Source organism: Oryctolagus cuniculus, chromosome X (assembly GCF_964237555.1).
Source record: "Oryctolagus cuniculus chromosome X, mOryCun1.1, whole genome shotgun sequence".
Taxonomy (NCBI): domain Eukaryota; kingdom Metazoa; phylum Chordata; class Mammalia; order Lagomorpha; family Leporidae; genus Oryctolagus; species Oryctolagus cuniculus.
The window spans coordinates 66,793,096-66,809,358 of record NC_091453.1 but is presented as its reverse complement, the minus strand read 5'-3'; the positions used below and the strand labels follow the sequence as shown (position 1 = coordinate 66,809,358).

The 16,263-nt window shown below is 39.3% G+C and overlaps 1 protein-coding gene across 3 annotated transcripts in view; it reads right to left on the bottom strand.

The window, feature by feature from the left end:
- The window catches only part of RPS6KA6 (ribosomal protein S6 kinase A6), a 144,974-nt gene that overhangs the window by 103,344 nt on the left and 25,367 nt on the right, over positions 1 to 16,263 (bottom strand). For all 3 annotated transcript variants that reach the window (XM_070066736.1, XM_070066734.1, XM_070066735.1), the window contains one exon: positions 12,013 to 12,072. In XM_070066736.1, the coding sequence (XP_069922837.1) occupies positions 12,013 to 12,057 (45 nt within the window). In that variant the 5' untranslated portion in view covers positions 12,058 to 12,072. The remainder of the gene's footprint in view (positions 1 to 12,012; positions 12,073 to 16,263) is intronic.

Here is a 16,263-nt window from a genome sequence, read left to right as displayed (position 1 = left end):
ATGTCACATAGGTAGTCAGACATTTACTCTCTCAAAAGAGGTATCCAGGCAGAGGTATTTTAAGTTTACGTATTGGGAAATATTACTAAATCAAACAGAAACAAAGAATAATCAGCTCTAAAGAGATATCCATGGGTGGTTCTCATATTTCAAAATACTATGTTACCAGACAGTTTTAAGTAGTCAATGATTTGCAAATATATTTTAAAGTAATATATAAAATAGAGGTCAGCATTTTGGTACAGTGAGTTAACCCACTGCTTGCAACACCAGCATCCCATATAAGCACCAGTTTGAGTCCTAGCTGCTCTATTTTCAATCCACCTCCTTGCTTATGCACTTGGGAAAGTAAGGGAAGATGGCCCAAGTAGCTGGGCCTCTTCCACCCATGTGGGAGACCCGGATGAAACGCCTGACTTTGGTTTGGCCCAGCCCCATCATTGCAGCCATTCGGGGAGTGAACTAGCAGATGGAAGACCTCTCCTCCCCACCATAACTCTGCCTTTCAAATAAATGAAAATCTTAAAAAAAGAAATAAAATATAAACATTTTAAAAAGTAATATATATAATAAAATAAAATAAAAATAAATTAATCTGCTGTGAGGCTGTTTCCAAATTTGGAAGTGGCCTTATCTTAAAGTCAAGAACCTATTTTACTGTAAATCACACATACACGTACACACATACACACATCTACGCTTTGTAGTTAACATTTGGAGATTATATTAAAGTATGCCATATTGGTACATACCTTTCATATATATATACATATATATGTGTATATATATATCACAACAACAGATGGCATACTGGTACTAATATTATGGTTAACTAAGTTTTCACCACATAGTTGAATATATCACCGCTTTTCAAGGCATGAAATGTTTTTAGAAAAAACATTTTGACATTTTCTCAAATATAAAGAACACTAGAGGAAAAGTCAATAGACTAAGTTTTGCTCCTGGATCTAGCATGCAGAAGGTAAGCAGCTTCAGTCAAATTACAAACTACTCTCTACCTCAGTTTTCTCACATGACAACTGGGTTTGTGAGATAGGCCTCTAAGGGTCCCTCCAGGCCTGAAATTCTACACTGAATACAGTACATTATTTTTATACAAGTTTCACCTATGTCATATATACAGATTTAAAAAAATAGTGATACTTTCCACCCTATCCTCTCTCCCAACCATGCTTCAACCCTTCTTCCTCCTCCTTCTCCCATTCCTACTCTTAATTTTTTCAAAGATCTATTTTCAAGTTACTTAATGATCAAAAATTAATCCTACACTAAAAGCGTTCAACAAATAGTTTGAAGAAGAAAAAAACATAGTACACTATTTTTATGGTTAAGAAGCCACTTCAGGACCGGTGCCGCGGCTCACTTGGCTAATCCTCCACCTGTGGCGCCGGCACCCCAGGTTCTAGTCTCGGTTGGGGTGCTGGATTCTGTCCCAGTTGCTCCTCTTCCAGTCTAGCTCTCTGCTGTGGCCCGGGAAGGCAGTGGAGGATGGCCCAAGTGCTTGGGCCCTGTACCCGCATGGGAGACCAGGAAGAAGCACCTGGCTCCTGGCTTTGGATTGGTGCAGCGCGCCGGCCGTAGCGGCCATTTGGGAGGTGAACCAACAGAAGGAAGACCTTTCTCTCTCTCTCTCTCTCTCTGTCTAACTCTGCCTGTCAAAAAAAAAAAAAAAAAAAGAAAAAGAAAAAAGAAGCCACTTCAGGTCTCTGACATGTTTAAGACCATTATAAGCACAGAGTGTGACATCACTTTTTAATTATTTATTATTTTATTGAAAGGCAGAGAGACAGAGTGAGATTTTCCACCTGATGGCTACAAAAGCCAGAGTTGGGCCAGGACAAAACCACCAGCCAGGAACTCAATCTCAGTCTTCCACATGGGTGGCAGGGACCCTAGTATTTGAGCCATTACCACTGCCACCTAGGGAGCACAATAGCAGGTAGCTGGAATTGGGAACTCAAACCCAGGTGTTCTGATATTTGATGTAGGCACTCCAAGTAGCATCTTAACTGCTATACCAAATACAACCACCCCCATCAGTTTTTAACAAAATATCCAAAGCCAGGAAACAGCTGTACTCCAATTAGTTTTACAAACTTAATTCTTCCAAATGAAAATGTCTTTCCAATATCCTTTCTTCCCTTTATTAAAATACATTCCTATCCATCCCTTAAAATGACAATGTCTTGGCGCTCAGCTCTCTGCCTCTCTGCTGAGTCGCCCACCTGGTCTGGCCAGGTGTAATCTCTGCACTCAACCATGTAACCTCGCTCCTTCCCCCCCCCCCAATAAAAAATGACAATGTCTCTCAATTTTCAGCAATTTCTAAAAAGCTGCCAATGTACAAATGCTACTAGATGAGAAAGACTACTTTTTCCAAGTAGACTGCAACCATATGATATTGTTACACTGAATCTTAACAATTTGTCTTTCCTTCCCACTGGACTGCAAACTTTTATTTAAAAACATTTACTATTTTCATCTACTTGGGAGGGAGGGAGGGAAAGGGAGAAGTAGAGGAAGGGGGGGCAGGAGGAGGGGGAGGGAGTTTCCACATGCTGCTTTACTCCTGAAATGCCTGTAATAGCCATGGTTAGGCCAAAGAGAAGCCAGGAGCCTGAAACCACATCCAAGACTCCACGTGGCTGGCAGGGGCCCAAGAACTTAGGTCATCATCTGCTGCCTTTCAGGATCAGAAGCAGGGTAGCTGGGAATCCAACTGGCACTCTGATAATGGGATGTGAGCATCCCCAAAAGCAACTTAGCTGGCAGCACCACAATACCTGCCCCAACTGTGAACATTTGAATGCAGATATTATTACCACATTAATGTCTGTACTCCTAATGCTTAGGAAAATATATATTTGATCTTATGAGATCAGAAAGCCAATTTTTAAAAACATGAAGGAAGAAAAACAAACTTCTTAAAGGAAAGAGAGCTCTTAAAGAACCCACAAAAAGGTGAGGAGGTGGATATGTTAATCTGCTTGACTATACTAATAATTTCACTATGTATATCAAAACATTATATACCTCCAATACATATAATAAAATTAAGTATTTTAAAGGTAAATTTTATAAGTACCTTCAAATTTATTTTTAAATATCCATTTAATGGGCCGGCGCCGTGGCTCACTAGGCTAATCCTCCGCCTTGTGGCGTCAGCACACTGGGTTCTATTCCCAGTCGGGGCGCCGGATTCTGTCCCGGTTGCCCCTCTTCCAGGCCAGCTCTCTGCTGTGGCCAGGGAGTGCAGTGGAGGATGGCCCAAGTACTTGGGCCCTGCACCCCATGGGAGACCAGAATAAGTACCTGGCTCCTGCCATCGGATCAGCGCAGTGTGCCGGCCGCAGCGTGTTGGCCGGAGGGTGAACCAACGGCAAAAGGAAGACCTTTCTCTCTGTCTCTCTCTCTCACTGTCCACTCTGCCTGTCAAAAAAAAAAAAAGATGAAAAAAAATATCCATTTAAAAAAAATGGGGGGAGGGGGCGGCGCTGTGGCGCAGGGGGTTAACGCCCTGGCCTGCATCCCATATGGGCGCCGGTTCAAGACAAGGCTGCTCCACTTCTGATCCAGCTCTCTGCTATGGCCTCAGAAAGCAGTAGAAGATGGCCCAAAATCCTTGAGCCCTTGCACCCACGTGGGAGACCGGGAAGAAGCTCCTAGCACCTGGCTTCGGATCAGCGCAGCTCTAGCCGTTGCAGCCATCTGGGGAGTGAACCATCGGATGGAAGACCTCTCTCTCACTCTCCCTGCCTCTCCTCTCTCTGTGTAACTCTTTCAAATAAATAAATCTTTTTAAAAAATGGGGAAGGTGCTATAGCACAGCCAGTTAAGTCACTGCTTGAGTCACTCACATGCCACATCTCATGCCACATCTGAGTATAGCTTCATGTTCTAGCGCCTCTGTTTCCAATCTAGTTTCCTGCTAATGCATCCTGGAAAGCAGCAGATGATGGCTCAAGTACTTGGATCCCTGCTACCCATGTGGGAGACCCAAATGGAGTTATCGGCTCAGCCTGACCCAACTCCAGCTGTTGCAGACATTTGGGGAGAGAGATGTTAGAGTGTGTGTGTGTGTATGTATGTATGTATATATATATATATTCTCTCTCTCTCTTATTCTACCCTTCAAAGAAATAAAAATAAATATTTTAAAAATAAGTAGATCAAAACATTTTAAAAAGCATAAAAATATATTTCCAGAATTTATTTTTCATATTTACAAAGGAAACAGTAAAACAGGAGATGCATTCTGCCTAATGGAATTGCATCAACTATTTTGAATATAACCTTGTGATAATAATACTTATAATAAAATAAGCATTTTCCCTTAGAATGTGAGGAACACAAAATTTTTTTGCAGAATATTCATCATCAGTATTTTTATTACGCCATATTGTTCTTGAAACAAATGAAGGGCATAATGGTCTCAAAATTTGTATTTTTTTAAATGCTGATATTAATGTTTGCACATCTGCCTGTTTAATAAAGACATGTTTTAGCAAACAACTACTACACATTTTATCACTAAAAATTACAGATAGCTTCCTTTTGAGTAGAGAGCAGTTTATAATGCTCTCACTAAATAAAGCAATCACTTGTAGAAGAAATATTTATTTAATATACTTGTTTTGGTTCCACCCCCAGACATTATGGTTCAGGGTGGGGCTCAGGCATGTGTGTTTTTTAAACCTCCTCAGATGATTCTGATACATGGCCAAGATTGAAAAACACTATTTAGGTGCTTCTAAGATTTGGGGGTGAGAGAGAGATATGTGTGTTTGCACAGCTTGCTACAGAGCTGCTTATCATTTGTATGTCACTTGCTCTTTTTTATTGTCAAGGTATTTGATACTCTACTGTGTCATCATTTCCAAAACTGGGCTTTTGTATTTCCTCTGCTCCCTACCCCATTCCTGTCTATTGCCTAACATTTCTCAGACTTACCAGGACTATGTTCAGTGATGTCTACTATTAAGATGTGTTTCAGTCATCTCAAGCCTTGCCACCTCCCTCTACCTCACTTTCATCAGGTGCTGTGCCATTCCAAAAACCTGAGAGTAGCAACCATCTAGATTGAAACAGGTGTTAATGTACTTATTAGAGATCCATTTGTATTTTCCTAAGAGTAACTCAAAAAAACTTCCTTATGATGATTCAATAAAGTTGTGATATATCACCTTATTTTCCCCTATATTCACTCTTTAATTGTTCACTTCCGCAACAAATCAATCACATTCATTAAGCACATCCTCCATATCAGATACTGTGCTATACGTTGGCAATACAGAGATAAAATGTGAACATAGAGAACTTTGTCAAAATAATTTTATCATTAAAGAAACAAAAAAATATAAGTAGGGCAGCTGTTCGGCTGCTGCTTGGGACACCATTCCATATCAGAGTGCCTAGGTTCAATACTTGGCTCTGACCCCAAGTCCAGCTTTCTGCCAATGCACACCCTGGAAAACAGTGATGACTCAAGAGGTTAGGTCTCTACCACCCATGTGGGAGATCTGTACTGAATTTCAGACTTCTAATTTGTGCCCAGACCAGCCTAGCCCAGCCTGGCCAGCAAATGCAGGCAAATGGAGAGCAAAACAGAGGATAGGTTCTCTCTCCTTCTCCCTTGCTCTCAATTCCCCCCTTTCAAAATAAACTTTTTTTTAGAAAAATACACTTTGAACTAAATCACATCGCCTCACAACTGATATGACAAAATCCTAACAGTACCTCAGAATATGACTGTATTTGGGGATAGGTCCTTTAAAGTGGTAATTAACAAAAAATGATGTCACATGGGTGGGTCCTAATCAAAAATGATAGGTATCCTTATAAGGTGTCCTTATAAGGAAGCTATGACACATACACACACAGGAAATATCATGAGAAGGCACTGGGAGGAGAGAGATATCTACAAGCTACAGAGGGAGATCTCAGAAAAACAACTCTGCTGGCACCTTGATGCCAGACTTAACAGACTCCAAAATCATGAGAAAATAAATTTCTGTTGTCTAAGCCACCCAATCAGTACTAACTGGTCAGGGTAGCCATAGTAACCAACATTAGTTGATTTATGAAAAGAAAGTTGCTACTATCAAGAGAAGATTTAAAAGGGACAACTATTCTTTCTACATCAAATGATAAATGTGAGGCAAGGATGGCTATAAGTTTTTGTTTTGTTTTGTTTTATACTTTGTTTACAACCTCAAAGTAATCAATGATCAACATGAAAACTATGAAGGCTCAATCACACCCAAAATATTATGTTCTGATCTCTGTAATTTGTGATCACCTATTTATAAACAAACAAACTGAGAGCCAGAAAAACAGAAACAGAGAGAGAGCCAGCCAGTTCATTTCCCAAATGCCTGCACTGGCTGGGACTGGGCTGGGTGGAAGCCAGGAAGTCAAATCACTTAAGCCACTATCACTGCCTCCCAGGGTCTGCATTAGCAGGAAGCCAGATTCAGGAGCTAAAAAGACGTATAAAACCCAAATATATGATGTGTGATGCAAAAATCTTAACCACAAAGCTAAATGTCTGACTCTGATTATTTTCTTCTTAATTCAAGAGGCCAACAATGCTGTAACATTGGAAAAACATTCTAATGAACTGGCAAATACACTAGAGCTGTATTCATTTGACAACTGATTTGGTCAGAAGGAAAACATTACCTATTAACCGGAAAGAGAAAGAGCTGATGACAATTTATTAGCAATATACTATAATTACAAGTTTCACAGGACTGTTGGGACCATCTTCCAGAAAACAAGTCAAAACAACAGAAGAGGGATTTTTAAAGCCTAAATTTCTTGGGTTTTATGTAATAATGCAACATCCATCTGTTCAACATTTGTCTTATTTGAGAATAGCCAGGCCAGTTTGGTGGAAAGATCACTCTGAAATTCCAAGAATCATTTGGTTATGGATTTGTTAAAATAAATATGCAGAGACCTGGGAGAGCATCTTGATGTGCACTTCTCATGTAGTAATCCAAGATTACTAAAAACCAAGTCAATTATCAGTATAATTTGAGAGAGGGCTAACAGTAATAATATGTCAAAATAAAATAAAGTCACCATAGTGAATTAAACACATCAAAATAATGTATACACTGAAAGGGAATTGCAGAATATTTAGGTTTGCAAAGTTTTTTATTGATGACTAAAAACTGCAGAAGGGTGGCAAAGCAGTTCCCACTTGGGTTGTTTTATTCTATTTATTAGGATCAGCTCCTTAGTTCTCCCACCAAAAAATGGTAATAATATCTTCTTTTTCTATCTCAGATCTGTTATAATGGAAAACTCTGAAAACCACAGAATATCCATAAAAATTGATGTTACTGAATTTACAATATTTATCTTTGCATATTTCATAGTGCAGCATAAATGTACCATATAGTGGCCATACAATAGTGTTTAGACAAAAAATTATTCATCTGAGAGTTTTACATATCTATAGTACAATGGCTTCAAATTGTTTAAAAAGGAAAATGAATAAAAAGCAGAAGTAAACAACAGCATTTTAAGGAAAGAAAAATACTGAAGCAAAACAAGGTTAACTATTCATCACAGTAAAAAGACTAATACAGGAAGTAAAAATCTGACATACCAGAAGGGATCTCCAGCTTAAAATACTCCCTATGTAAGTTTCCATGAGTTTAACAAAGTAAAACGCACTTGTGAAAAAGCAGTTTTAAAAGAATTCTTGGTCGGCGCCGCAGCTCACTAGGCTAATCCTCCACCTGCGGCGCTGGCACCCCAGGTTCTAGTCCCGGTTGGAGCGCCAGATTCTGTCCCGGCTGCTCCTTTTCCAGTCCAGCTCTCTGCTGTGGCCTGGGAAGGCAGTGGAGGATGGCCCAAGTCTTTGGGCCCTGCACCTGCATGGGAGACCAGGAGGAAGCACCTGGCTCCTGGCTTTGGATCGGCGCAGCGCACCAGCTGCAGCAGCCATTTGAGGAGTGAACCAACAGAAGGAAGACCTTTCTCTCTGTCTCTCGCACTAATTTTGCCTGTCAAAAAAAAAAAAAAAAAAAAAAAAAAACAAACAAACAAAAAAGAATTCTTGGGGCCAGCGCTGTGGCGTAGTGGGTAAAGCCACTGCCTGCAGTGTTGGCATCCCATATGGGTGCCGGTTCAAGTATCAGCTGCTCCACCTCTGATCCACCTCTCTGCTATGGTCTGGGAAAGCAGTAGAAGATGGCCCAAGTCCTTGGGCCCCTCCACCCGCATGGAGACCTGGAAGAAGCTCCTGGGTCCTGGCTTCGGATCGGCTCAGCTCCGGCCATTGCAGCCATTTGAGGAGTGAACCAGCAGATGGAAGATCTCTCTCTCTCTATCTTTCTCTGCCTCTGCCTCTCTGTAACTCTGCCTTTCAAATAAATAAATCAATCTTTAAAAACAGAGACCTATGTCAAGAATGATATTTCTAATTAAACATTTAAGGGCTTAAAATATCAAGAAATCAATAGTGCTTTATTGAATATATATTTTCAGGTGAATACAACATTTGTGTTTCTGGGTAATAAAAATATAAATCAATTTAGTGACTAAACATATTGTTAACCTTGTGTTATGAAATCAACGAAGAATAGAATTGTAAACTAAATCATCTTTGAAATTCCTAATATATTATAAGCATTAAAAATATGTATTTTCGGGCCAGGCAATTGGCACAGAGGCTAAGATGCCAAAGGGGCCACCAGCATCCCATATTGGAGTGCCTGGATTGAAGTCCCAGCTCTGTGTCTGATTCCAAGTTCATGCTAATGTGCACCCTAGGAGGTATTTGATTTCAGTAAATAATACTCTATATGAGATATTTTAAATTAATTAATTTATTTACTTATTTCTTTAGTTATTTGAAAATCAGAGCATCAAAGAGAGAGGGAGACCCAGAGATAGAGAAGATCCACAGATTCACTCTCCAAGTTGATGGCAACAACCAGGGTTGGGCCAGGATGAAACCAGGAGTCAGGAACTTCATCCAGGTCTCCCATGTAGGTGACATGGGCCCAAGTACTTGGACCATATTCTTCTGCTTTTCCAAGTCCATTAGCAGGGAGATGGATCAGAAGTGGAGCAGCCAGGACTCCAACCAGCACTCATTTGGAATGCCAATATCATAAGCTGGAACTTAATCCACTGTGCTACAATTCACTCTATACACACTTCAAAAGTAAACATAAGTGAAATAATCAACTATCGAATATAAGACAGCTATGCTTATTTTGACAACATATAAGAAAGAAACTCATGTCAGCCATCTACTAAAGAAGAATATCATACTTCTTTTAGTTTTGATATTGTTACCAAAAGTAGAGGATTAGATGGTGAAATGGGGTATCAGATATCTTTTATCAGGGAACTATTACTTAATAAATACCAAATGTGAAGGTTATCTTGAGAAATGGAACAATGTTTCAAAACAAATCTAGACATAGTAAAAAGTCTAACAACTATAAGGGTGGGCATTGTGTCATGCCATATTGGGGTGCCAGCTGCAGTCCTGGCTGCTCTGCTTCAAATCCAGCTACCTGCTATTGCACCTTGGAAGGCGACAGAAATTGTCTCAAGTGCTTAGGCCCCTGTCACCCATGTGGTAGACCAGGATGGAGAGTCCCTGGATCCCTGTTCCAGCCTGCTCCAGATCTAGCTGCTGCAGTCATTTGAGGAGTGGACAAGAAAGCATATGATAGATCAGTGTGTGTGTGTGTGTGTGTGTGTGCACGCGCCCCTCTCTCTGTCACTCTACCTTTCAAATAAATAAATCAATAAATCTTTAAGATTAGACTGCCTATAATCCAGCTTTGCTGGTCATGCTGGATATACAAGTATATGGAGTCTAAAACCTTTTTGTTTCACCTTTCTTGCTTTAACTAAAGAAAAGAGATCAAATGACCATGAAAATCCAAAGTAAGAATAACGAAGGATATACTGGCAGACTAAATCAATCACAAAATAGCACCATGTCACATAGGCATATCTAAAGATCAAATTTAAACAACACTAAAAGATCTCTGCATAAAGAGCAGTCTCTACAATCCTACCATACTTTAAAAAAACTAAAAAGCCAATCACAAAAAAATACACAGGTGCCAACATAACAATGAAAAAGACAATCACAATAAGAAAAATTCTTACATACAATAATACTTCAGAATTTTGTGGAAAATAGAATTAATGGTTTATTTTGGTGAAAAAAAATTGAAATCCTTGCATAGTTTTTTTTCATAATATGTATTTTCCATTAAGTTTCTGAAGACCTCTCATATAAAAATATTTTCAAATGTAATTACTTTTTTTATTTGAACGGCAGAGTGACAGAGAAACACACAAAGATCTTCCATCTACTGGTTTACTCCCTAAATGCCCACCAACAGCCAGGCTGAAGCCAGGAGTCTTGAACTCCACCCAAGTCTCCCACATGGGTAGCAAAGACCAAGCACTTGAGCCATTATCCACCAACTCCCAGGACATTGATTCGCAGAAAACTAGATCCAAAGCAGAGCTAATACTCAATCCCAGGCACTCAATATGGCATGCAGGTGTCCTAAATGAAAGCATAACCCACTGTACCACAACGCCTACCCCAATATATTTAAATGTATATATATACACACACACACACAAATGGTTTGTTTCTTATCATCCATATAGTGTACTGATACATAGTAAATATCTTACCTATCATACACTAAAAGTGCATGGTGTTAAATCCACATAACCTAGGCCACAAACCAAATCAAATCCCTGAAAGTTACCCTAGGTCCTTTATTCTCCAAAACTTCAGACTCCACTTCTAAGCACTGAAATTGATACTTAAAGTAAATCACATCAGCATATATCACGATATATTTCTACTATCTTCCCACTAGAAACTGTACTTTACTTTCTATTAAAACTAAAATGTAGGCCGGCACTGCGGCTCAATAGGCTAATCCTCCGCCTGCAGTGCCAGCACCTCGGGTTCTAGTCCCGGTCAGGGCGCCAGATTCTGTCCCGGCTGCTCCTCTTCCAGTCCAGCTCTCTGCTGTGGCCCGGGAAGGCAGTGGAGGATGGCCCAAGTCTTTGGGCCCTGCACTCGCATGGGAGACCAGGAAAAGCACCTGGCTCCTGGCTTCGGATCACTGTAGCGGCCATTGGGGGTTAACCAACGGAAAAGGAAGACCTTTCTCCTCTCTCTCTCTCTCTCTCACTGTCCACTCTGCCTGTCCAAAAAAAAAAAAAAAAAAACCACTAAAATGTAAACATTTGACAATCACCCTATGTATATAAGTTTATGTAGCTCAGTATTTCCAAATTTGATCCCATTTCTACCCGGAAGTTGAAGAAAATCTTATTTACATACATCCAGTGGATTCTGTATTTAAGTAATCTAATAACTAAATGAAATATTTTATTTATTACACTTAAATGGGTAAATTTTGTAATTTTTATCTCAATAAAGCTATTTAAAAACTTCATGCATAACAATTTCTTATAGGAAAACCTGTCCTATATTTTGGATTGTAGTTGATTTATTAATAACTGGGTATGAGGCTCAGCACTGTGGTAAGCTTCTACTTACATTGCCCAAATCCCATAATAAAGTGCCAGTTTGAGTCCCAGCTGCTCTGCTTCTGATACAGCTCAGTGCTAATGAGCCTGGGAAGGCACTGGAGAATGTCCCAAACACTTGTGCCTGTGTCAAACACGTGAGGGACTAGGATAGAGTTCCTAGCTACTGGCTTCAGCCTGACCCAGCCCCAGCTGTTGCAGCCATTTAGGAGAGTGAACCAGTGGATGGAAAATTTTCTCTCTTTATCTCTCCCCCTCTCTCTGTCACTCTGCCTTTCAAATAAATAAAAATTTTAATTGAAAAATTTGTTTCCTATTACCAACTTATCTGAGTGTCTTCAAATGACAAGAATTTTCTTCTTTTCCTATTATTCACTTTCCTTATATGACAAAACTGTTGCTTAATAAATTAACATGAATATTTACCTGGCAAGAATCTGCTTCTCCCTCTTCCATTGGCTCATCAACCATTTTAACACCATTTACCTGAAAAACATTGTTCAACAGTTGAAATACAGGAATATTAAAACAACAGTAATAGCTAAGAAAAACATGACTCCAGACATTTATCTCCACAATCTAACAAGATCCACACTTACTGAAAAACAAAAAAAAAAAACAAAGGACATATAGAATGCACTTAGAAAAAGAACACTATTAATATGGTTCCCAGACTTCCTTAAGAATCCTTGATTTTCAGAGTTTATTTTTCATTGCATATTATTTAGAGCATTGCTATGGCAGACAACCACATACTGAGTATATGATCTATGTACTTTCATTAAATTTGTCTCCAACCAAATATTTATGACACATACACAAAAAATGCCACAGAAGACATCTTCCATGGGAATATGGTCAAAGCAAATTAGGATGGAAAGAACTTTACACTGTTGTGAATATTTCTCCCCTCATTCATTTCAATTAAATTTCATGAGATAATATACAGAAAAAAGAATAAACCACATGAAAGAGATTAAAATGGCCATGAACATAAAATTATTTCAACATACACAGCATAATACACTTCAATCACTATTTCAAGAAAAACAAAATGTATCTTTAGTCAAAGATCCACAAACCACAGCCTATGGGACAGATCTGGCCTCTCTATTTCTGTATAAAAAGTTTCTGGAATGTAGCCATACTCACTTGTTTTCATATTATTGATGGCTGCTTTCACACTAAAACAGCAGAGTTAGGCAGTGTGACAGAGATCCTATGCTTTCAAAACCTAAAATATTTACTATTTGTTCCTCTACAGAAAAATTTTTCAACCACTGATTAAAGGTGTTTGAAAATAAATCAATACCAAAATGGTCATTGGTCATTTTTAAGAATCCACAGAAAAGTATAAAGAGCTTCTAGTAACAGCCTAAATGGAATAAGCTCACTAAGCCTATCTCTCCCCTGATTACAAACTAAAAATTCCAGGTAGAACACAATCAATCAAACTAAAAACACCACCTGAGAATTCTAGAAACTTAACAGTACCAACTGGACTAAATAAAGAGAGAAAAAAAAATTGAAAAATAACTCAGATGAGTTTCCTGGGCTTTTTTCTGACCTTTATCTCCTGTATCTGACCTGAGGAGAGAATGAAACACAGAACTGCACTGTAGGCATGAATAAAAATTCCACAAGAAATCCCAGTTTCGGGGCTGGTACTGAGGCATAGTAGTTTAAGGCTCTGCCTGAGGCGCCAGCATCCCATATGGGTTCCTGTTTGTGTCCCGGCCACTCCTCTTCTGATACTGCTCCCCGCTGATGTACCTGGGAAAGCAGTGGAGGACAAGCCTAAGAGCTTGGGCCCCTGCACCCATGTGGAAGACCCTCATGAAGCTCCTGGCTCCTGGCTTCAGCCTGACCCAGCCCCAGGGGTAGCTGCCATATGAGGACTGAACCAGCGAATGGAAGACCTTCCTATCTCTCTCTCCCTTTCTCTGTCTGTAACCCTGCCTCTCAAATAAATAAATAAATCTTTATGGAAAAAAAAGAAAGAAATCCCAGTTTCTACAGAGGACCAAGAAAAGATGTACTTAAGGAGAACCCAAATTTTCTCTTCCTATCTCACTTTCTCCTTTTCAACTCTCAGTCCTACTCTAAGGCAAAGCTCGATGCAGAGGAAAATCCATCTCTGGCCAGTGGAAGCAGGAAAACAGTCTCCAATGATAAGAAAAGTACAAGGGTAATCCCTGTTTTTTTTTTTTTAATTCTTCTTCACTTCATCACTTCATCCTGAGGGCAACCCTAATAGTGCAAAGCTCTATGACATCAAGAAAGACCAAGACGCTGAAATAAACTAATTTCTGATCACAGGAACAGCTAAGTGGCCCCTGAGAACTGGAGAATATGGAAGAAATAACAGAATAAAATGAAAGAAGGGGATCTGTTAAGTTTATCAATGAATCCACAAAAGTCTTAGTCTCAACAACAAACTGCACATGTAGGGAACTAAAGAAGCATAACAAAGGCTTTGAGACATGAATGCAGTATCAACCACTACTCAAGTCTCAGACTAAATTACTAAATTAGCACATGCTCTGAGTGGCACATCCAGAGTGCTTACCCAAATGCTCTGAAAACTAAATTAACATTGGAAACATTACGCAGAAAGGGTAAGGCAGAACAGGGAAGTTTGAACTTAACCAAGTAGATTGCCTATTGAACCAAACAAACAAAAACAAGTATCAATTCCAGGCTGACTCCAATGTTGAAAGATCTGACAAACACTTTAAAGCAGCTATTATAAATACACTCTTCAGAAAAAAAATAAACACACTAGAACAGAATAAAAAAATTATCAGCAAAGAAACAGAAACTCTAAAAACAATAAAATGTAAAAGATTCTAGAACTAAAAATTATGTGAAAATTTTAATACTAGATAGATTCAATGAAAAAATGAAGATGGCAGGGGAAATAAACAGAACACAGATAAACAGAAATCACCTAATATGAAGATAGTGTAAATGAGTAAAAACAGAGTCTCAGAGACATGGGCAAATATCAGATAGTTAAAATTCTTATCATTAACATCCTAGAGGCTGGCGCCATGGCTCACTTGGTTAATCCTCCGCCTGCAGCGCCAGCATCCCATATGGGCGCCGGGTTCTAGTCCCGATTGCTCCTCTTCCAGTCCAGCTCTCTGCTGTGGCCTGGGAGGGCAGTGGAGGATGGCCCAAGTACTTGGGCCCCTGCACCCGCACGGGAGACCAGGAGGAGGCACCTGGCTCCTGGCTTCGGATCGGCGCAGCACCGGTTGTAGCAGCCATTTGGGGAGTAAACCAACGGAAGGAAGACCTTTCTGTCTCTCTCTCACTGTCTATAACTCTGTCAAATAAATTTTTAAAAAAAATAAAGAAAGAAAAAGAAAAAGAAATCCTAGAAACAAGAATTAAAAAAAAAATAAAGCAATTCCACTCAGATGAAAGGTCAAGAACTGGTAAATCTATAAAGACATAAACATTAGTGGTTTCTTAGGGCTAAAGTATAGGGAGATGAGGTTGACTGATAAAGGGTACAGGCTCCTTTTTACTGTGTTGAAAAACTTCTAAAATTGTGGTAATGGTTGTACATACTTGTAAATATGATAAAACACTAAAACATACATTTTGAATGGGTATATTTATATGTCAAGTGAATTATATCTCAATAAAGCTGTTTTTAGAAAAGAAACAATGGGCTGGCACTGTGGCACAGTGGGTTAAAGCCCCAGCCTGCAGGGCTGGCATCCCATGCAGGCGCTGGTTCGAGTCCCAGCTGCTCCCCTTCTTTGTTATGGCCTGGGAAAACAGTAGAAGATGGTCCAAGTGCTTGGGCCCCTGTACCCATGTGGGAGACCTGGAAGAACCTCCTGTCTCTTGACTTTGGATCAACACAGCTCTGGCCATTGCAGTCATTTGGGGAGTGAATCAGCAGATGGAAGATCTTTCTCTCTCTCTCTGGCTCTACCTCTCTCTGTAACTGTCTTTCAAATAAATAAAATAAATCTTTTTTTAAAAAAAATGGCTGAATTTCTGCCAAATTTAGTGAGAGATTTAAATTTACAGTTTCAAGAAGCTCGAAGCAGCTCGGTGAACCCCAAGCAGGATAAAATTAAGGAAAGCCACCTCAAAATATATCTTAAACTATTTTTAACCAAATGAAAAATGGGAACATTCCTAAAGAGAATGAGAGAAAAACAGCACATTACATAAAGGGGAACATCAAATTGAATGACTGCAGATTTCTCTTGAAAAATCATGGAGGCCAGAAAACAGCGGAAAACACCTCTCTGGGATAAATGGAAACATATTAACACATAACTGTGCACATGAATGCTAACAGCAGCTTTATTCATAAATGTCATAAAGTGGAAATGATCCATTTCATTCACCTAGTGAGTGGCTACTCATCAGTAAAAATGACAGAATTATTGCTTTTTCTAACAACATGGATGAATCTTAAAAGCATTTTAGTAACTGAAAGCCAAATACAAGAGGTTAAATTTTGCATGACTCCATCTACATGACATTCTGAAAAAGGAAGAACCACATGAAAAAAATTCAAGTCATTGGTTTTCAGGGGGTGAAGGTGGAGAGTGGGAAGGGTTGGGGTAGGGTAGAAGAAGGGGATTACTACACAGCAATAAAAACAATTATTGACACACACAACACGGATGATTTCAAATATATAAT